The 25,128-nt window shown below is 32.6% G+C and overlaps 1 protein-coding gene across 1 annotated transcript in view; it reads left to right on the top strand.

Annotated features, from left to right (window-relative positions):
* LOC100370870 (corrinoid adenosyltransferase MMAB-like) overlaps positions 1-25,128 on the top strand; it is a 47,966-nt gene that overhangs the window by 1,933 nt on the left and 20,905 nt on the right. Inside the window, exons 3-7 of the mRNA XM_002739383.4 lie at positions 343-436; positions 2,309-2,366; positions 16,363-16,435; positions 17,398-17,495; positions 23,949-24,013. Of these exons, the coding sequence (XP_002739429.2) occupies positions 343-436; positions 2,309-2,366; positions 16,363-16,435; positions 17,398-17,495; positions 23,949-24,013 (388 nt within the window). The remainder of the gene's footprint in view (positions 1-342; positions 437-2,308; positions 2,367-16,362; positions 16,436-17,397; positions 17,496-23,948; positions 24,014-25,128) is intronic.

Below are 25,128 nucleotides of genomic sequence, written 5' to 3'. Positions count from 1 at the left end.
TAAAGCGGGGGAGTCGTCATCTACGCATGTGTCAGGTGGCCATAGTGTGTCATTGTTTACAAACAAGCATCTATGAGCCTTTGCATTCTTAGCTATGTTGTTATCATCACTTGGGACCCTCCCGCTTTAATAACCCTTACAAATGTGAGCAAACGTTGGTTATTCATACGTAATCTTGTTCATGTATTGTCTCCTTAAAACTGCCCCTTTTATAATCTGATAACACAACAGTGTGTAGTACCAATCGACCAATGAGAACATGTCAGTGTTCGATATTATATTGAAGGTGAAAGTTAAAATCATAATGATTCATTTATCTGTTATCTCTACATTGTAAAACAGGAATGTCAAGTACTTACAGCGGTGAGCGTAGACCCAAAGATGATGTCATATTTGAAGCACTGGGAAGCACAGATGAATTGACATGTACTATTGGGTAAGAGCAAACTATCACCACAACAAGTAATTTATATATTCTGTGTTTGTGATCAGTGTGCCCTCTATAGCCAGCATGAGAAACAAATATTTGCTGTGACCCAACTATTTGTGCCAATAGACCATTTTCCGATCACTGCGAGAATCACACGTTATGCATGAAATCGAACGTAAAAACAGGACAAACAAAGGTCATAGTGTCGTAGTGGCATCAAACATCGCATGGGATTCAACAAACGCGAAAGTATTTTGGGGGACATTTCCATGCTTAATAATGTACTGTCCACATTTGATGATAGACAATTTCGATTAAGTAAGGGTATTCGGAGGCAATATTCCTTTGTCGAAGATCGGCCGGTCGATGTGAGCTACGAAATAAAGAAATTCGAGTTCAAAATCAAATCATTCGATTTTTGCGGCAGACGTCCGACGCGCGTCTTTCATGCATCTCGCAATTGTACGAAAAATCACCTATTCACTGTCACATCATTAACGCAACTGAATATTATACATCATTATAGTGATCTTAAGAAACATCTTGCTATAGTTTATAATTTAGTAAAATGAAATTCACATACAGAATAAGTGTAAACACAAAGTAAATCACAGACCACCACATCATTTTTTTTGTGTGTGTCTCAAGTCAGCTATATAGTCATACAATTTTACTGTTTTCTTGAAAGCTGACCTCTCCAGCAGTTTTTAACACGATTTGAGGTGATTCCATTTACAAAATGTGTCTATTTGTTTATGACTCCACTCAAATGTTTTCCTACATCACTTCATACATGCACAATGCAGCTATATCAGGAGAAATACTCAGTAGTAGAAATTATTCAGATTCCAAGATTCTGACAAACAAATTGCAAAATTATTGATATTTATTGAAATAGAAATGACAAATTGTCTAATGCAGAATTTCAAACTCGCACAAGGATTGAATTTTTTGTTGAAAATGATTACTCATATCCGAGTAAATTTGAAATATCTCCTTTATTGTAGCCACGCCCACCTATCCTGAAACAGTCCACTGTTTTCAGCTTTCCGACTCTAGCCGAAAAAAAAGTGTAGCACCAAATGCTATAATTTTATAATACTGCGTCATTTAACGACAATATTAACGATATATATTTTTTGGTCAGCAATGCGTATAGTAATAGTATGAGAATTTACACGTTTCCAAACAATCCAAAGTATGCAAATGAGAAGTTCATGAGAAACATTGTTTTAAAATACATAAAATAAAATTGACGTAGATTGGGTTTGAAACTCATTTTTTCACTTTAAAAATTTATTTTGTACTTAATAACATAAAAAATAATATTATTAAAGTACCAATAAATGGTTTTGGGTCAGAAAATAGCAGGCATTTCAAAATACTTCAAAATTAGATTAGTTAGGCATGTTTAGTTAGGCAAAAGAATGTCTTTAGGCAAAACCCGTGTAGTTAGGCATGTTTATTAAATTCAGCGTAGTTAGGCATGTCTCATGTCATCCATCTCATCATATGAACTCCTAATTAATCTGTAAACATAGTATTGAAGTCATTCACTTTGAATAATTTACAACTGTTTGATTAAACCTTCCCAACCTGAATGATCCAGAGCATGGGACACTGAGACACCCTAGAAGGCATTTGTGCATATCTAAGCACTTACAGACAACAGGTGCTGACAAAGACATCAACTGAATTACTACTACTACAACTCTGTTATAATTTATTAGCATTTCTGTGTGTCAATTTGCCCACCAGGCTTGCAAGAATGATATATGTGTTGTTTTAATCATGATTTATTGTGCATTGATGCTCACTTACAAAAATACACAATGATATTTTTTAAAATCTGTCTCTGTGTCTGGGAATTGTTTTCAGCCTTGCCAGAGAGTTTTCTGAAGATGCCAAGCACACGTTTAGTGACAAATTAGAACAGGTGAGAGCCCTCTAGAGTTGAGATTAACTATTAATATTGTTTATATACTCATATTAACAGATGTCTACATATTTGAATTCCCAAGATGATTGCTATTTGCAGTCACCGTTTATAGAGTCAAAGGTCAAATGATTCAGACATACGGTATGTCAATACATGCATACCAGATATTAAGTATATATTGATTTCTTTCAAGTGGTTCTCGGTCTCTGCTTAGTTACTTGAAAATACATTATGGGTTGTATGGTTATATAAATAAAACGCAACATGTTGACTACATTCTTATTTAGTTACTTAAAACCTGCGAATATCGGCAAACAAAAAAACTGTCCATTTTAGGAATTCTGGGGTGCATTAGAACCTGTGATGTGTATTTTCCCTTCAATATCCACTTAACTTTTTAGGTTTTTAAGGTTTAGTCACAAAGATATTTGTCAATCAAAAAGATTTGACTATAAACATGTCTATTATTGAGAATGACTGTAATTTCAAGAAGGTATCAATGTTTTTTTGGTGATGTTTGGTTTATCTTGAGGCAGTACCAAGGGTTCTTTCTCATCAGTGTGGGAATTATTGTAGCCAATCATAGGACAGTTATGAGGGAACCCATATAACCAATCATAGAGCAGTACCGAAAATCTTTATAGCCAATCATAAAACAGTTCAGATAGAATCCTTATAGCCAATCATAGATCAGTGCCGAGAATCTTTATAGCCAATCATAAAACAGTTAAGATAGAATTCTTATAGCCAATCATAGAGCAGTACCGAGAATCTTTATAGCCAATCATAAAACAGTTTAGATAGAATCCTTATAGCCAATCATAGAGCAGTACCGAGAATCTTTATAGCCAATCATAAAACAGTTCAGATAGAATCCTTATAGCCAATCATAGAGCAGTACCGAGAATCTTTATAGCCAATCATAAAACAGTTCAGATAGAATCCTTATAGCCAATCATAGAGCAGTATCGAGAATCTTTATAGCCAATCATAAAACAGGTCAGATAGAATTCTTATAGCCAATCATAGAGCATTACCGAGAATCTTTATAGCCAATCATAAAACAGTTCATATAGAATCCTTATAGCCAATCATAGAGCAGTACCGAGAATCTTTATAGCCAATCATAAAACAGTTCAGATAGAATTCTTATAGCCAATCATAGAGCAGTACCGAGAATCTTTATAGCCAATCATAAAACAGTTTAGATAGAATTCTTATAGCCAATCATAGAGCAGTACCGAGAATCTTTATAGCCAATCATAAAACAGTTCAGATAGAATTCTTATAGCAAATCATAGAGCAGTACCGAGAATCTTTATAGCCAATCATAAAACAGTTTAGATAGAATTCTTATAGCCAATCATAGAGCAGTACCGAGAATCTTTATAGCCAATCATAAAACAGTTCAGATAGAATTCTTATAGCCAATCATAGAGCAGTACCGAGAATCTTTATAGCCAATCATAAAACAGTTCAGATAGAATCCTTATAGCAAATCATAGAGCAGTACTGAGAATCTTTATAGGCAACCATAAAACAGTTCAGATAGAATCCTTATAGCCAATCATAGAGCAGTACCGAGAATCTTTATAGCCAATCATAAAACAGTTTAGATAGAATCCTTATAGCAAATCATAGAGCAGTACTGAGAATCTTTATAGGCAACCATAAAACAGTTCAGATAGAATTCTTATAACCAATCATAGAGCAGTACCGAGAATCTTTATAGGCAACCATAAAACAGTTCAGATAGAATTCTTATAGCAAATCATAGAGCAGTACTGAGAATCTTTATAGCCAATCATAAAACAGTTTAGATAGAATCCTTATAGCAAATCATAGAGCAGTACTGAGAATCTTTATAGGCAACCATAAAACAGTTTAGATAGAATCCTTATAGCAAATCATAGAGCAGTACCGAGAATCTTTATAGCCAATCATAAAACAGTTTAGATAGAATCCTTATAGCAAATCATAGAGCAGTACCGAGAATCTTTATAGCCAATCATAAAACAGTTTAGATAGAATCCTTATAGCAAATCATAGAGCAGTACTGAGAATCTTTATAGGCAACCATAAAACAGTTTAGATAGAATCCTTATAGCCAATCATAGAGCAGTACTGAGAATCTTTATAGGCAACCATAAAACAGTTTAGATAGAATTCTTATAGCAAATCATAGAGCAGTACTGAGAATCTTTATAGCCAATCATAAAACAGTTTAGATAGAATCCTTATAGCAAATCATAGAGCAGTACTGAGAATCTTTATAGGCAACCATAAAACAGTTTAGATAGAATCCTTATAGCAAATCATAGAGCAGTACCGAGAATCTTTATAGCCAATCATAAAACAGTTTAGATAGAATCCTTATAGCAAATCATAGAGCAGTACCGAGAATCTTTATAGCCAATCATAAAACAGTTTAGATAGAATCCTTATAGCAAATCATAGAGCAGTACTGAGAATCTTTATAGGCAACCATAAAACAGTTTAGATAGAATTCTTATAGCCAATCATAGAGCAGTACTAATAATTAATATAGAAAATCATAGAACAGTTCAGATAGAATCCTTATAGCAAATCATAGAGCAGTACTGAGAATCTTTATAGGCAACCATAAAACAGTTTAGATAGAATTCTTATAGCCAATCATAGAGCAGTACTAATAATTAATATAGAAAATCATAGAACAGTTCAGATAGAATCCTTATAGCCAATCATAGAGCAGTACCGAGAATCTTTATAGGCAACCATAAAACAGTTTAGATAGAATTCTTATAGCCAATCATAGAGCAGTACTAATAATTAATATAGAAAATCATAGAACAGTTCAGATAGAATCCTTATAGCAAATCATAGAGCAGTACCGAGAATCTTTATAGGCAACCATAAAACAGTTTAGATAGAATCCTTATAGCAAATCATAGAGCAGTACTGAGAATCTTTATAGGCAACCATAAAACAGTTCAGATAGAATTCTTATAGCCAATCATAGAGCAGTACCGAGAATCTTTATAGCCAATCATAAAACAGTTCAGATAGAATCCTTATAACCAATCATAGAGCAGTACTGAGAATCTTTATAGGCAACCATAAAACAGTTTAGATAGAATTCTTATAGCCAATCATAGAGCAGTACTAATAATTAATATAGAAAATCATAGAACAGTTTAGATAGAATCCTTATAGCAAATCATAGAGCAGTACCGAGAATCTTTATAGGCAACCATAAAACAGTTTAGATAGAATTCTTATAGCCAATCATAGAGCAGTACTAATAATTAATATAGAAAATCATAGAACAGTTCAGATAGAATTCTTATAGCCAATCATAGAGCAGTACTAATAATTAATATAGAAAATCATAGAACAGTTTAGATAGAATCCTTATAGCAAATCATAGAGCAGTACCGAGAATCTTTATAGGCAACCATAAAACAGTTTAGATAGAATTCTTATAGCCAATCATAGAGCAGTACTAATAATTAATATAGAAAATCATAGAACAGTTTAGATAGAATCCTTATAGCAAATCATAGAGCAGTACCGAGAATCTTTATAGGCAACCATAAAACAGTTTAGATAGAATTCTTATAGCCAATCATAGAGCAGTACTAATAATTAATATAGAAAATCATAGAACAGTTCAGATAGAATCCTTATAGCCAATCATAAAACAGTTTAGATAGAATCCTTATAGCAAATCATAGAGCAGTACTGAGAATCTTTATAGGCAACCATAAAACAGTTTAGATAGAATCCTTATAGCAAATCATAGAGCAGTACTGAGAATCCTTATAGCCAATCATAAAACAGTTTAGATAGAATCCTTATAGCCAATCATAGAGCAGTACTGAGAATCTTTATAGGCAACCATAAAACAGTTTAGATAGAATTCTTATAGCCAATCATAGAGCAGTACCGAGAATCTTTATAGGCAACCATAAAACAGTTCAGATAGAATCCTTATAACCAATCATAGAGCAGTACTGAGAATCTTTATAGGCAACCATAAAACAGTTTAGATAGAATCCTTATAGCAAATCATAGAGCAGTACTGAGAATCTTTATAGGCAACCATAAAACAGTTTAGATAGAATCCTTATAGCCAATCATAGAGCAGTACCGAGAATCTTTATAGCCAATCATAAAACAGTTCAGATAGAATTCTTATAGCCAATCATAGAGCAGTACCGAGAATCTTTATAGCCAATCATAAAACAGTTCAGATAGAATCCTTATAGCAAATCATAGAGCAGTACTGAGAATCTTTATAGGCAACCATAAAACAGTTCAGATAGAATCCTTATAGCCAATCATAGAGCAGTACCGAGAATCTTTATAGCCAATCATAAAACAGTTTAGATAGAATCCTTATAGCAAATCATAGAGCAGTACTGAGAATCTTTATAGGCAACCATAAAACAGTTCAGATAGAATTCTTATAGCCAATCATAGAGCAGTACCGAGAATCTTTATAGCCAATCATAAAACAGTTTAGATAGAATCCTTATAGCAAATCATAGAGCAGTACCGAGAATCTTTATAGCCAATCATAAAACAGTTTAGATAGAATCCTTATAGCAAATCATAGAGCAGTACTGAGAATCTTTATAGGCAACCATAAAACAGTTCAGATAGAATTCTTATAGCCAATCATAGAGCAGTACCGAGAATCTTTATAGCCAATCATAAAACAGTTCAGATAGAATCCTTATAACCAATCATAGAGCAGTACTGAGAATCTTTATAGGCAACCATAAAACAGTTTAGATAGAATTCTTATAGCCAATCATAGAGCAGTACTAATAATTAATATAGAAAATCATAGAACAGTTTAGATAGAATCCTTATAGCAAATCATAGAGCAGTACCGAGAATCTTTATAGGCAACCATAAAACAGTTTAGATGGAATCCTTATAGCCAATCATAGAGCAGTACCGAGAATCTTTATAGCCAATCATAAAACAGTTCAGATAGAATCCTTATAACCAATCATAGAGCAGTACTGAGAATCTTTATAGGCAACCATAAAACAGTTTAGATAGAATTCTTATAGCCAATCATAGAGCAGTACTAATAATTAATATAGAAAATCATAGAACAGTTTAGATAGAATCCTTATAGCAAATCATAGAGCAGTACCGAGAATCTTTATAGGCAACCATAAAACAGTTTAGATAGAATTCTTATAGCCAATCATAGAGCAGTACTAATAATTAATATAGAAAATCATAGAACAGTTCAGATAGAATTCTTATAGCCAATCATAGAGCAGTACTAATAATTAATATAGAAAATCATAGAACAGTTTAGATAGAATCCTTATAGCAAATCATAGAGCAGTACCGAGAATCTTTATAGGCAACCATAAAACAGTTTAGATAGAATTCTTATAGCCAATCATAGAGCAGTACTAATAATTAATATAGAAAATCATAGAACAGTTTAGATAGAATCCTTATAGCAAATCATAGAGCAGTACCGAGAATCTTTATAGGCAACCATAAAACAGTTTAGATAGAATTCTTATAGCCAATCATAGAGCAGTACTAATAATTAATATAGAAAATCATAGAACAGTTCAGATAGAATCCTTATAGCCAATCATAAAACAGTTTAGATAGAATCCTTATAGCAAATCATAGAGCAGTACTGAGAATCTTTATAGGCAACCATAAAACAGTTTAGATAGAATCCTTATAGCAAATCATAGAGCAGTACTGAGAATCCTTATAGCCAATCATAAAACAGTTTAGATAGAATCCTTATAGCCAATCATAGAGCAGTACTGAGAATCTTTATAGGCAACCATAAAACAGTTTAGATAGAATCCTTATAACCAATCATAGAGCAGTACTGAGAATCTTTATAGGCAACCATAAAACAGTTTAGATAGAATTCTTATAGCAAATCATAGAGCAGTACCGAGAATCTTTATAGCCAATCATAAAACAGTTCAGATAGAATCCTTATAGCAAATCATAGAGCAGTACTGAGAATCTTTATAGGCAACCATAAAACAGTTTAGATAGAATCCTTATAACCAATCATAGAGCAGTACCGAGAATCTTTATAGCCAATCATAAAACAGTTCAGATAGAATCCTTATAGCAAATCATAGAGCAGTACTGAGAATCTTTATAGGCAACCATAAAACAGTTTAGATAGAATCCTTATAGCAAATCATAGAGCAGTACCGAGAATCTTTATAGGCAACCATAAAACAGTTTAGATAGAATCCTTATAGCAAATCATAGAGCAGTACTGAGAATCTTTATAGGCAACCATAAAACAGTTTAGATAGAATCCTTATAGCCAATCATAGAGCAGTACCGAGAATCTTTATAGCCAATCATAAAACAGTTCAGATAGAATCCTTATAGCAAATCATAGAGCAGTACTGAGAATCTTTATAGGCAACCATAAAACAGTTTAGATGGAATCCTTATAGCCAATCATAGAGCAGTACCGAGAATCTTTATAGGCAACCATAAAACAGTTCAGATAGAATCCTTATAGCCAATCATAGAGCAGTACTGAGAATCTTTATAGGCAACCATAAAACAGTTTAGATAGAATTCTTATAGCCAATCATAGAGCAGTACTGAGAATCTTTATAGGCAACCATAAAACAGTTTAGATAGAATCCTTATAGCAAATCATAGAGCAGTACTGAGAATCTTTATAGGCAACCATAAAACAGTTTAGATAGAATTCTTATAACCAATCATAGAGCAGTACTGAGAATCTTTATAGGCAACCATAAAACAGTTTAGATAGAATCCTTATAGCCAATCATAGAGCAGTACCGAGAATCTTTATAGCCAATCATAAAACAGTTCAGATAGAATCCTTATAGCCAATCATAGAGCAGTACTGAGAATCTTTATAGCCAATCATAAAACAGTTTAGATAGAATCCTTATAGCAAATCATAGAGCAGTACCGAGAATCTTTATAGCCAATCATAAAACAGTTCAGATAGAATCCTTATAGCAAATCATAGAGCAGTACCGAGAATCTTTATAGCCAATCATAAAACAGTTCAGATAGAATCCTTATAGCCAATCATAGAGCAGTACCGAGAATCTTTATAGCCAATCATAAAACAGTTTAGATAGAATCCTTATAGCAAATCATAGAGCAGTACCGAGAATCTTTATAGCCAATCATAAAACAGTTCAGATAGAATCCTTATAGCAAATCATAGAGCAGTACTGAGAATCTTTATAGGCAACCATAAAACAGTTTAGATAGAATCCTTATAGCAAATCATAGAGCAGTACTGAGAATCTTTATAGGCAACCATAAAACAGTTTAGATAGAATCCTTATAGCCAATCATAGAGCAGTACCGAGAATCTTTATAGCCAATCATAAAACAGTTCAGATAGAATCCTTATAGCCAATCATAGAGCAGTACTGAGAATCTTTATAGGCAACCATAAAACAGTTTAGATAGAATTCTTATAGCCAATCATAGAGCAGTACTGAGAATCTTTATAGGCAACCATAAAACAGTTTAGATAGAATCCTTATAGCCAATCATAGAGCAGTACTGAGAATCTTTATAGCCAATCATAAAACAGTTTAGATAGAATCCTTATAGCAAATCATAGAGCAGTACCGAGAATCTTTATAGGCAACCATAAAACAGTTTAGATAGAATTCTTATAGCCAATCATAGAGCAGTACTAATAATTAATATAGAAAATCATAGAACAGTTCAGATAGAATCCTTATAGCCAATCATAGAGCAGTACCGAGAATCTTTATAGGCAACCATAAAACAGTTTAGATAGAATTCTTATAGCCAATCATAGAGCAGTACTAATAATTAATATAGAAAATCATAGAACAGTTCAGATAGAATCCTTATAGCCAATCATAGAGCAGTACTAATAATTAATATAGAAAATCATAGAACAGTTTAGATAGAATCCTTATAGCAAATCATAGAGCAGTACCGAGAATCTTTATAGGCAACCATAAAACAGTTTAGATAGAATTCTTATAGCCAATCATAGAGCAGTACTAATAATTAATATAGAAAATCATAGAACAGTTCAGATAGAATCCTTATAGCCAATCATAGAGCAGTACCGAGAATCTTTATAGGCAACCATAAAACAGTTTAGATAGAATTCTTATAGCCAATCATAGAGCAGTACCGAGAATCTTTATAGGCAACCATAAAACAGTTTAGATAGAATTCTTATAGCCAATCATAGAGCAGTACCGAGAATCTTTATAGCCAATCATAAAACAGTTTAGATAGAATCCTTATAACCAATCATAGAGCAGTACTGAGAATCTTTATAGGCAACCATAAAACAGTTTAGATAGAATTCTTATAGCCAATCATAGAGCAGTACCGAGAATCTTTATAGCCAATCATAAAACAGTTTAGATAGAATCCTTATAACCAATCATAGAGCAGTACCGAGAATCTTTATAGGCAACCATAAAACAGTTTAGATAGAATTCTTATAGCCAATCATAGAGCAGTACCGAGAATCTTTATAGCCAATCATAAAACAGTTTAGATAGAATCCTTATAACCAATCATAGAGCAGTACTGAGAATCTTTATAGGCAACCATAAAACAGTTTAGATAGAATTCTTATAGCCAATCATAGAGCAGTACCGAGAATCTTTATAGGCAACCATAAAACAGTTTAGATAGAATCCTTATAGCAAATCATAGAGCAGTACCGAGAATCTTTATAGGCAACCATAAAACAGTTTAGATAGAATTCTTATAGCCAATCATAGAGCAGTACCGAGAATCTTTATAGCCAATCATAAAACAGTTTAGATAGAATCCTTATAACCAATCATAGAGCAGTACTGAGAATCTTTATAGGCAACCATAAAACAGTTCAGATAGAATTCTTATAGCCAATCATAGAGCAGTACTGAGAATCTTTATAGGCAACCATAAAACAGTTTAGATAGAATCCTTATAGCCAATCATAGAGCAGTACCGAGAATCTTTATAGGCAACCATAAAACAGTTTAGATAGAATCCTTATAGCCAATCATAGAGCAGTACCGAGAATCTTTATAGGCAACCATAAAACAGTTTAGATAGAATCCTTATAGCCAATCATAGAGCAGTACTGAGAATCTTTATAGGCAACCATAAAACAGTTTAGATAGAATCCTTATAGCAAATCATAGAGCAGTACCGAGAATCTTTATAGCCAATCATAAAACAGTTCAGATAGAATCCTTATAGCCAATCATAGAGCAGTACCGAGAATCTTTATAGGCAACCATAAAACAGTTTAGATAGAATTCTTATAGCCAATCATAGAGCAGTACTAATAATTAATATAGAAAATCATAGAACAGTTCAGATAGAATTCTTATAGCCAATCATAGAGCAGTACTAATAATTAATATAGAAAATCATAGAACAGTTTAGATAGAATCCTTATAGCAAATCATAGAGCAGTACCGAGAATCTTTATAGGCAACCATAAAACAGTTTAGATAGAATTCTTATAGCCAATCATAGAGCAGTACCGAGAATCTTTATAGGCAACCATAAAACAGTTTAGATAGAATCCTTATAGCCAATCATAGAGCAGTACTGAGAATCTTTATAGGCAACCATAAAACAGTTTAGATAGAATCCTTATAGCAAATCATAGAGCAGTACCGAGAATCTTTATAGCCAATCATAAAACAGGTCAGATAGAATTCTTATAGCCAATCATAGAGCAGTACTGAGAATCTTTATAGCCAATCATAAAACAGTTTAGATAGAATCCTTATAGCAAATCATAGAGCAGTACCGAGAATCTTTATAGGCAACCATAAAACAGTTTAGATAGAATCCTTATAGCCAATCATAGAGCAGTACCGAGAATCTTTATAGGCAACCATAAAACAGTTTAGATAGAATCCTTATAACCAATCATAGAGCAGTACCGAGAATCTTTATAGGCAACCATAAAACAGTTTAGATAGAATTCTTATAGCCAATCATAGAGCAGTACTGAGAATCTTTATAGCCAATCATAAAACAGTTTAGATAGAATCCTTATAGCAAATCATAGAGCAGTACTGAGAATCTTTATAGGCAACCATAAAACAGTTTAGATAGAATCCTTATAGCAAATCATAGAGCAGTACCGAGAATCTTTATAGGCAACCATAAAACAGTTCAGATAGAATCCTTATAGCAAATCATAGAGCAGTACCGAGAATCTTTATAGGCAATCATAAAACAGTTTAGATAGAATTCTTATAGCCAATCATAGAGCAGTACTGAGAATCTTTATAGCCAATCATAAAACAGTTTAGATAGAATCCTTATAACCAATCATAGAGCAGTACTGAGAATCTTTATAGGCAACCATAAAACAGTTCAGATAGAATCCTTATAGCAAATCATAGAGCAGTACCGAGAATCTTTATAGGCAATCATAAAACAGTTTAGATAGAATCCTTATAGCCAATCATAGAGCAGTACTGAGAATCTTTATAGCCAATCATAAAACAGTTTAGATAGAATCCTTATAGCAAATCATAGAGCAGTACTGAGAATCTTTATAGCCAACCATAAAACAGTTCAGATAGAATCCTTATAGCCAATCACTGGGAACTACCACCAAGGAATCATTTTAGGAAATCGTATCGCAGGGCAGTCCATAAATCTTACTACACCAAAAAGTAATAAAAGATTGTTTAAAGTTACTCAAAATAAGTAACAATTTCATAAAAACATGAAAGATGTGCTTGAAAACTATTTTATAGTAGAATGATACTTTGTTTGGAATAAATCAAGTACATTGTATCAATTGTCTTTAAGCTAAGCACATGAGGGATAAGTTGCAGTCGTTGTATTTATTTTATTCAATATACACAGCTGTACAAGAATCGGTAAAAGTAACAAGAATAAACAGAGTTTATGTAAACAGTATTTTACAAGACATCGCTGATATCAATATTTCAAAAAGTGACTCACAGCAAAATGATGTTCATTTTTTAAATATTACATAACTCACATCATCTGCTGTGTTGAAACATCAATTTCCCCATGGATAGCTAAAATGAATGGGAAAAACCTTTATCAGCGGGGGACATGTTAAACGCAAATGTGTGATGACTGACAGGCACAATCTGACAATATCAAAGCAGGGATCCTGTGGAAGTCTTAAATATCCGAAATAGGTCACCACCAATTCCCTCTTTTCATCACAAATTCGCAAAATATTCCTGTTTATAGTCTGCACTTTCCTTCAGGGGATTGGCGCAAAAATAGCCAAATTTTTTAGTAAAAGCTGAAAATTTACCCAGATTTTGTTTGTTTGCTTAAATTAGGATTCATTAACTTTTATGGTTTTGATAAGGTCAAAAACATGTGAATCCTTTAATGGTATTAATGTATTGAAAATATCTGAAAATTTCAAAATTGGGTCAGTTTTTAACTGCATGTTTAATTCAGGTTGTAAAGTGTGATTTAAGCAACCCTCTATAATATGATCCATTCTTACCATCTTCTTTATTTAATATATTTTGTGAGTTTGTTGCTAAAATAGGTCTTAATTTCACAAATATAATTCGCCCCAAAAAATCTCCCAAAATATGTGAAATTGGATGAGCTGAAACTGAATGAAATTTGATGAGCTGAGACCAGAGACACCCAGTGATATTTTTCAAATGATTTACTACTGTAAAATACTTTATTTTCACTTGGAATTAATTTTCTCTATTTTCGCTGAAGGAATGATTCAGTGAAAATAAAATCCACTGAATATACCTTTTTGACTCCTATGTGCGAAGAACACAATGGGAGTCTTTGCAGTTAGTTTGTATGTATGTGTGTGTATGTGTATGTGTGACCGTCTGTTCCACTGCTATCTCAAGATCCATACATCGTTTTTTTGATGAAACTTGGTGCATAGATGCTCTGAACTTATGCGCAGATTTGATTAGTTTTTGGTAAAAATCCTTGCATACTAATTACCTAATTTGCATAACAATTAGTCAATTTTTTTTTCACTGATACCTCAAGTACTAATCATTTCAATAAAACTTAGATGTCATAGGTTACTGCACAGACCTGATAGTTTTTAGGGTAATATCAGTATGATATGCATAATTAATTAATTTTCAGCTTTTCATATTTCAAGTAGTAAGCATTACATTTCAATGAAACTTGATACATAGATACTCAAGGAATATGCAGAGACCTGATTAGTTTCAGGGTAAATAATTGTGCATATTAATTACCTAATTTTCATAATTAGTTTTCAGCTTTTCCATCAATATCTCAAGTACAAGTAATTTTGAATTATTTTTAATGTGTCTCCAATACTCTCAGCACATGGGAGTTCTTTCTAAGCTTTCTTTGATTTCCTATATTTTACATTCAACTCAGTCAAAAATCAGTGAAAATAAAATCCAGCTAAAATAAAGTATTTTACAGAACCTGGAAAAACAAAGAAATTATATTGAACAGCAGCTTGTGTCATATTGTTTGACATTTCTCAGTGTTTGATATCTTAGTTCAGCTTTATGTTTACTAACCATATGTTCTAACTGCTTTAAGTTCTTGAAGAACTTCAATAATTTGATTTAAGGTAGAGAAATTAATGGTTGTGTTTTAGTCGAAAATCACCATTTTGGCAGTATTATAGTGCTTTTATTTTACCATAGGTTCCTATAGCAGAGATATTATGCAATACCTCAAAATCTAGCCTGGTGACATATAGGCTGAACAAATTATATATTGTTAATGATGGAGTACTTTTTGTTGTTCCAAATTATTTAAAAAATCTGGGTTTTAAAAAGTGTCAAAAAATGCAATTTTTCTTTAACATTGTGTTCTATAGAATTGTTCTAAAAATAGCGATTTTCAAGAAATATTAGAACACATTTTTCAAAAATCTTAACTGTAACACACAAAATAATGCTATTTCATTGTACCATGGCATATTAGCTTCATGACTGTACATAATAAACTAATGAATACTTTCATGCGATTTATAACCAATTTTGTCAAAAATTATGAGTAGGGGTCTACCTTAACAAAAAATTTTATGCAATATTTTGCCTATTTTTATTTACGGTTCCATGATAGTTTTGATAATTTTTGAACTAAATGGGCATAATTTTTTATCAGCTACAGCTCTAGATCAAAATTTTGGAAAAAATCTGAAAAATATAACATATTTTATTTTGTGAATGTGAGAAGATTTGTCTTTGGTGCTCAAATGGTTAATGATATGCAAATTACCTAATTAATATGCACAGAAGTTATATAGAACTATTTTGTGAATGGTGACAAAAGTTGACTTTGGTTCTCAAAGGGTTAATGATATGCAAATTACCTAATTAATATGCACAAGACGGTATATAGAACTACTAGTATTATGTGAATGGTCAGAAAAGTTGACTCTGGTGCTCAAAGGGATAATGATGTGGAAATTACCTAATTAATATGCAATAGACGGTATATAAAACTATTATGTGAATGGTCAGAAAAGTTGACTCTGGTGCTCAAAAGGATAATGATGTGGAAATTACCTAATTAATATGCACAGACGGTACATAGGACTATTATGTGAATGGTAACAAAAGTTTACTTTGGTGCTCAAAGGGTTAATGATATGCAAATTACCTAATTAATATGTGCATGCGGTATATAGAACTATTTTGTGAATGGTGAGAAAAGTTGTCTTTGGCTCTCAAATGGTTGATATGCAAATTACCTAATTAATATGCACATATGGTATATGGGACTATTATATGAATGGTGACAAAAGTTGACTTTGGTGCTCAAAGGGTTAATGATATGCAAATTACCTAATTAATATGCACAGATGGTATATAGAACTATTTTGTGAATGGTGTGAAAATTTGTCTTTGGCGCTCAAAGTATTAACACAGGAAAACAGTGGCATAATAAATTTGCATTTATATCGTATTATTGAGTTTATTTTGATATTTTTGTTTCATATTTTTCAAAGGTACAATGTCTCCTGCAAGATGTTGGCTCTCACATAGCAACACCAAGAACTGCATTGTCAGAAACTAAACTTAGTGAGTATTGACAATCATATCACTTTTCTTGTGTAAACATTCCTCTACAAAAGTTTCCTATAGGGTTCCTATAAGAATCCTATAAGTAATATTAAGATTCCTATAATATTTTGACACATGTTTTTCTATCCTCGGGGGCGGACATCCGGGCATTTTCTACCGCCTGGCAACCCTTGCGGTGAAAACAAAGACCAACGGTACTTTGCGATGGTTGTTGAGAGTCCCCTGAACAGTGTAACAAGATTAGCTCTACGTGTGCAACATATATGAATTTAGTTGTTCAGGATTACTTCAAAGTTGAGTTTGTGTTGTTTTCTCGAGTTTTCACCGGCTCCACGGGCGTTCCACAGCAGCGCGCACAAAGCCCACAGAAATACGTGGTACAATGGTGCGCGTCTTAGCAACGTAGAACGTCTTGTGACGTAGCTCCACCCCCGAGGATAGGAATCCTATTGGAATTTGTGTCAAAATATTATAGGAATTTGTCCTATAGGATTTGATGTCAAAATATTATAGGAATGCTATTAGAATTTGCCTATAGAAATCCTATAGGATTTTGTGTCAAAATATTATAGGAATCCTACAGGAATTTTTCCTATAGGAAATTGTATTGACAATCATATCAGTTTTCTTTTGAAAACCTTGGGGTAGCTGGTAAAATGCCCCACCCCCAAATTCCAAAATGTGATCTGGTGTGAGTGGGAATGACGAACAACATTTTTTTTATCCTTATTTGATGCTATTAAAATTATAATAGTCACTCACAATTAACACATGAAAGCCTCCAGACTAATTTTGGAAATCTAGTTCAAAAAATATTGTTTTTATTATAGAATTTATATGTATATGCAAATGTGATACCTTCTATATTGCACAATTTTACCGGTATAATAATAATAAGAAGCAAGTACTGTTAGTAGAAAAATGTTTATAATTTTTTATTGTCAATGTGTATTTCACAGAAAGAACTGAATTCAGTATTGATAATGTAGTAGAACTTGAGAATTGGATAGACATGTATACTGATCAGCTCCCACCACTAAGGAATTTCATAGTACCTGTAAGTACATTGTAGAAGCATTCTTTATATTTTTCAAATTTTGAACTTTTTTTTGAACATCAAAGTCAACTTTTGTCACTGAAACAATATTTTTTTTTCCATAATACAATTGAATAATTTCATTTAATTTAATATAATTTTATAATATTTAATAATATATTTATTATAATACACACTAATTAGTAGTGATTAGCTTCCCAACCCAAATTAAATTGTTATTGTTACCAGATTGAGATGTACTGGGTACTGTCCTCTCTGAACTGACATGCTCTTGCCATTTTGTTTTTGCCAGCACTGTGTTCATTCATTGCACAGTGATATGACTAACTACATGAATATGTGTTGCATAAATCAACTAATTAATAACAATCATTTGACAACAAATATTTTGGATTATCAATATTCATCTAAACACTAACATTATCGTTTTTAGGACATCAACTAGTGGTACTAATTGTGCCATGTCTATATGTTTGCAAATTAAAAGTGTACTGTAGTAAATAGAATAATGCCAGTAAATGTAGTTTTTATTAACACAACTGAAACCATCATAGGATTAAGTATGCTATATATTACAATGACATTGTTTGGGGGCAGTTTACATACTAAAGTATATTGGGAGTAATGTGTAGAAATGATTAGTTTTAGCTTCTCTGACTCGTATGGAGTTTGATTTCCCAGATATTTTTTTAAAACACCAGTCAGGGTTTTTTCTAAAAAAAACAAACAAGGGGGAGCACTGCAATTCAGCAGCGCCACCAAGCGGGGTAGATGCAGTTCTCCCGTGGGGGGGGGGGGGGGTTTACTTACAAAAAATACTGACATGGGTGTGTATCTGGTTGTTTGAAACCCCTACCCCTTATCAGACAGAAATAAACTCAAATTGCCTACCCCTTTTCAGACAAACTGGATATTTGACACCCCTTTCCAGACAGTAAGCATAAATGGTACTAAGGGAAAAGCAGGTGGACTCCCGGGGATGGACTTTGACGATGGAAATGAAGTTGCAGAAAGAAAAAATCAGCTTCATTCTCCTGATTGTTGGGTCACTCAAGCTCCAGAAACAGTGTTTGAAAAATATGAATCCCTTTTCTTACAGAAATAATGAAAAAAAAAGACATCAGGGTTTTGTTTAGAAAAAAACTGCAAAAGGAAGCACTGCAATTCAATGGGGCCAAAAAGTGGGGGAGATAGGGTTCTCCTTACCAGGGTGTGGAGTTTTTGATAATTCTAAGTTAAAATGGAGCATTCTATAGCTTCCTTGGGGCCAAAATTACTATCTGACAGGTCACAGTTGAAGACTGTGGCCACATGTGATCCCTGGTCAATCAGAATTTTATGGTTGCCAGAGGATCTGCTCCCCAGGGTAAGAGGGTGCATAGCCATGGCATGAGGGTGCTGCGCTCCTGTTCCCTGCCAGTGACTGATTATATCCTGTATTCACTAAGGAGCTCTGCAAAGTTTAACATTGATTGTATTGTATCTTTTGTGTGGTCTTAAGGTAATCAGTCATTTACTGAGAAATCTGGCCAGTTTAAATGATTTCATTATATATAAAAGAAATAAAACTAAGACTAGTGATAGAGAAGTGTCTCGTCAGAAAAATACGTTTTATGAGCATTTATAAACATGTCTATCTTTTATCTTTTATTAGTAGCAGTTCATGTTTTATTGCATTTTGTGGTTTTCAGTAAGTATTTGTTGACAGCTGTTTAGTTGTTCGTGTCTTCGAAATATAATATTCTTGCAAAGTATACATCTACTTTAAATTTTATTTCCATTCTAAGTTACTACAGGCAAGTAATTTAGTTTGACTATCAGGCTAATATTACCGGTATTGTCATTTATATGGTTCACTAGTCTACATTTAAGCAGTATTTTCTAGCAAAGATTGAGGAAAGAAAAGAAGTTGTAATCATCATTTCCTTGTGATTGTAATAACTCAAACAGTTGTCATTAAATTTTCTCACAGCCATTCTAAGAATTATTCGAACAGTCAGTTAACGAAACGGCTCGCAACTTTGCAAAACACTTTCGCTTTTGCTTTGCGTTTGCTTTCTTCTAGACTTGATGGCGCTGCTTGACAGATGGCGTGCTGTGTATGAGCCCTAACTATTTCATAGGGTGATTAGTATAATGATTTGACGGTTAGTGCGTCTGTGTGTATGTATGTATATATGTCTGTATTTGTGTGTGTTTGTGTATTTGTGTGTGTGATACCAACGTTTTGACGACTTCAATTTAACTTTACACCTACATTGTGATGACCTTCACTATTTTCATAATTTATATTAATATTTAATAGAATTTAAGTCAAGTTTGCATAGCAAACTTCAAATTTGTTGCATGCAATAAATACAATTTTTGCTTCATTTTTGAATTGGAGATGTGCTTCTAATATAGTACCAGGTAAATACAGTATTTCTTGTCTGTACTTAATGCCTCCAATACCTTCAGCACACAAGAGTTCTTTTTAAGCTTTCTTTGATGAATATGAGGTTATTACGAGGATACCTCAAAGTATGCCCAAAGACAGTACAGCGGTAGTATCGTCGACGTGCAGCCATGTTTGTTTTTATTATTAGAGGACGCTTACACGTGTTATCATTTCTATATTTGGAATTCGTATTTTCTTATATGGTAGGATGAAAATACCCCATAAAATACAGCAAAATTACGGCATGCTGTAATGTATGGCGTTATGGTGACAGATGTATAATAATAACTTTTATTCCCAATTTTTATTTATTTTTTGTCAAAACTGATTCAATCCAGCCTTCACAGCACTCTTACTGCTGCCCCGTAATTAATTCTAATTAAACCAATCATGTACCGATGGTTCAAAGAAATATTTTTTGATTATTAAATTATGAATGAAAACATGTTGAACATATAAAAGATGAAAATGACATATGATTTTAGTTGGTACATATGTTAGTAATTTACGGATTTCAGACGTCTTTGATATCGCATTCCATGTCATTAATTTTCATGTCTTTCATGAAATGCAAGTTATTTGAATTTGACATCATTAGTTGACCCAGCTACACAGCTTCCTATATCCCTTCTCTATTCCCTATTGTATGTGCGCGTTGAAAGACATTACACTAAATGATACAACTCTCACACTGGTATGTGCCCACTTATTTTGCTCGTATCATATTTTGACTTAAATTTCAACTAAATTGGTCCCTTATATCGTTTATTATGTGAATAAGTCTGATGACAATATTGGGTGAGTAGAGTGAAATGCTGCTTTGTATTGGTGTTCTATAGTTTACCACTTGTCTGTTTAAAGTACAGCTAAATTTATTGGTCAGATGAATGAATACCTTACAACTAGTGTGCATATACATCACAATATGTGGAACTATAACTTGAAATAAAACAAATCTATGACAAAACTGAGGATAAGTGTTCATACCGAAACATCAATAATGGATGTCCTATATGTATTATTGTATTGTATGTGTAGTTTACTTGTAGTTTATTTTAAAAAGCAATTTAATACAGCAATTACCAAAACTGAAATGTCCTGTTCTGTTCTGTTCTGTTCTGTTCTGTAATACAAATGAATACGAAGATAAAGAGCATTTACTTATCAGATGCAAACAATATGAAAATGAAAGATTATTTAATATGCTAAGCATGCAAAATGAAAAATATCAACTATTTTTAGTCTGAAAACACAGATGTATCGATTGACCTTATGTACATACATCTGTCGGTACTTCCATTGGACCTATATTGCTGAAATGTGGAGACTTGTTAGAGTCAACATTTTCACATAAATCATAGGACATATGTAATATTAATAACTTTAATGTATAATATATAATCATATCCACTTTGAGATATTGATCGAAAACAGTAATAAAAGGAATATAATAATATTAGTCATGATAAAATTCAAAATGGCTGACTGGTGGCCATTTGAGTTGTAAAATCAAGTATTCCTGGAAAGATTGTTGTTCAAACGCGTGTGTACATGCATTACAATAATGAAAACTGACAGGGACTATGTCATGCCATGATATTGTTAAATATGAGAAGGGGTTATAATTTCTGACAAGCTATCAGTACATGATTGAAAACCATTCTAACTCAGCTTTCAATTTATAGTACTATGAACTAGATCTCTAGTATAAGATAATCAGGAATATCACTTTGTAAAGTTGGTCGATTTGAGTAACATGCAGGCAGGAATGTGTGGAATGAATGAATGAGTGATTTTTCAAACATCTTAAAAATGAATGATGTATGCCATGGTTATGTCGTTTTAATTTATTGAATTTTATTGACAAATTTGAAACAAAATGAAGGGAACATTTTAGTATACATCTCTTTTTAGCTCCGCTGTCGACTTTGTCGAGCGGAGCTTATCATATGAGTGATTGTCCGGCGTCCGTCGTCCGTGTCAATGTTTTACTTATTGGACTTCTTCTTGAAAACTACAAGCCTGAATGCTTTGATACTTGGTGTATATGTACCTTGTGTAGACCTCTCTCAGATTTGTTCATTTCATGATCAGATCTTCAATTCTCTAATTTTGGTGAATATTTTGTCATTTTTGGTAAAAAGTGATATATACGACTTCTTGTTAAAAATCACAAGTCCAATTGCTTTGATATTACATATATAGGTACTACATGTGGATCTCTCTCAGATTTGTTCATTTTGTAATGATATCTTCAATTCTCTAATTTTGGTGAATACTTTTGTCATTTTTTGTAAAAAGTGATATTTTCAACTTCTTGTTAAAAACCGCAAGTCCAATTGCTTTGATATTACATATATAGGTACTACACGTGGACCTCTCTCAGATTTGTTCATTTTGTAATGATATCCTAAATTCTCTAATTTTGGTGAATATTTTTGTCATTTTTGGTAAAAAGTGATAATTTCGACTTCTTGTTAAAAACCACAAGTCCAATTGCTTTGATATTACATATATAGGTACTACATATGGACCACTCTCAAATTTGTTCATTTCATGATGATATCTTCAATTCTCCAATTTTGATGAATATTTTTGTCATTTTTGGTAAAAAGTGATATTTTCAACTTCTTGTTAAAAACCGCAAGTCCAATTGCTTTGATATTACATATATAGGTACTACATGTGGACCACTCTCAAATTTGTTCATTTCATGATGATATCTTCAATTTTTTAATTTTGGTGAATATTTTTGTCATTTTTGGTAAAAAGTGTTATTTTCAACTTCTTGTTAAAAACCGCAAGTCCAATTGCTTTGATATTATATATATAGGTACTACATGTGGACCATTTTCAAATTTGTTCATTTTATGACGATATCTTTAATTTTCTAATTTTGGTGAATATTTTTGTCATTTTTGGTAAAAAGTGATATTTTCTTCTTGTTAAAAACCACAATCATTTATGGTGAAAAATTATATTCTTGAATTCTTGTTGAAAACAGCAAGTCCCATTGCATTGATACTATGCATATTGTTCATTTTCTAATGATATCTTCTGTTCTTTAATTGAAATGTGCATTACTAACAGCGGAGCTATCTCAGCCGAGAGGCTGCTTGTTGTGATTTTTAGTAATATTTTTAAATTAGTAACTTTTCCATATATAAATGACCATCAAATCTTCGCTATCATCAATGAGATGCATACATCACATTGCATCATGGGACAAATCCTACAGAGAAGACATTTGTATCCACCAAAAATAACAATCAACAAAATATTATTATTTTCACTTTTCCACAATTTTTTTTGAGCTAAACAAGGAGCAGTTTACATTGCCGAACACAAAATGTATCAACACGGAAAATGTTAATGTACAATGTAGGTGATCACTGCTGATTTCAATAGATTGGGTTATTCTTACGACAGTAAAGAACATTCATTTTTTCACAGGAAATCATTCAGTCTCTCACTTGAGAACCAGTCTTTTATTGAGATTCTGATTGGTTGATACACTCAATTTGAAATTATAACACCATCTTCAAAGATGCCAAAACATTTGTTCATTTGGCAATATTTTTTTTTTTAAATAATTGTTTGAAATTTTTTTTAAATTTATGTTTTCAATATATATAATAGTAATTTCAGGCATTCTCCAAGGTGTGTTTTTGTATTCAAATTGTAAAAACAAATTTCCAACCTCAACACAGGATTAGTTACTCCAATGTACGTGTTGCCAAATTGCATGTAATCATTTGACCAATGTGTCCCTGGATCCGGAAATATATTCATATCTTCGCGTATCAGCAACACCGGTTATCGATGGTGATGAACTTTCCATTAACCAAGTTTAAGGAATAGTGTTCCAATATGCAAATGAGTTATGGAACGTGAAATGGGTATAAATAATAAGATCTCCGATTCATGATCGCGTAAAATCGGATTTATTGGACATCATCTATATATTTTAATGTCAAATAAAAAAAAGGTAATGTTTCTTTCTCTTTAATTTTCAGTCTGGTGGAAAGACAAGTACAGCATTACATTTAGCACGATCTGTTTGTAGAAGAGCTGAACGAAGGTAAATCCTAGTCCAATAGACGAGTTCCAAGTTATCTGGTTACTTAGTTGCCATACGTGTATAGGCGGGAGTCGAATCGACGTTGGTTCGCTTTTTGTCAGCAGGAATATGCAATTTTTGGCAGATATTTTTACATTACTACATTGTGTAGCTTCAGTTTTGTACTGAACTTGTTTATTCTTTAATGTAGGGTATCTCGTAAATGCGCTTTCCATTCATACACACAATGAAATCGAACAAAATATACCATTCGGTTTTGGTATCCGTATATTCATTTGTACGATATTTCTCGGGGCCAACGTACAAGCATGTGTATTCAACTTGTTAAGCAATCAACCGTTTTTCTAGTGCAAGTACGCTCGGTAACGTAGCAACCAGGGTACAAACCCGGGGGGAACTTAAAAACTTGTCTACTATTCCGAATCTACAACCTAGATTATTTTCATAACACACCGACACTGTTAGATATATTTTGTATGAGATTGAAATAGAATGCAGAAAGAATGGAGATATGAAATACCCACTTGGATAGGAATGCAAATAATGGTCAAACGTGTACTTTTCACTCTTCACTTTATTGCCAACCAGCTTAGAATATTAGTCCCTAGTCTCTCACAAAAGCCTGCGATGTTTCAAGAGCGTTAAACAAATGACCAGAGGATTTAATGAAGATTTGATAGCCCAGGAAGTAGTAGCTGATGTGATAATAATTATCAGATGAAAACTGTTGTATCCAATCCAACATGTGTTATAACGTTCAGCGGGGGTTTCTAAACATAGACCAAAATATTTCACTGCTTGTGACTTGAATGACGCCACTATGAGAAACAACTGGGGGTATTTATCTTTGTGAATGCAAAGCAAGTTGAATGCTTGCCTTAGGTCAAAAAACAAAGTTTTGTATCTCATCATTGCATGCATCATTTTGCACCACAGATGGCATGGTTTGTTTTCAGTTTCAGTGGATGTTTGCTCAATTTAAAACATTTTGTTAGGTAGAAGCTCACTCATAATTTTTGAGAAACTTTGAATAACAGTGTTCATTAGTTTATTGTGAAAAATCGTAAAGCTATTGTCTCAAGGCACCATGAAATAGTGTTTTTTTTTGTTACAAT

Source organism: Saccoglossus kowalevskii, chromosome 16 (genome assembly GCF_978046115.1).
Source record: "Saccoglossus kowalevskii chromosome 16, keSacKowa6.1, whole genome shotgun sequence".
NCBI lineage: Eukaryota > Metazoa > Hemichordata > Enteropneusta > Harrimaniidae > Saccoglossus > Saccoglossus kowalevskii.
This window is presented reverse-complemented; position numbering and strand designations above follow the sequence as displayed.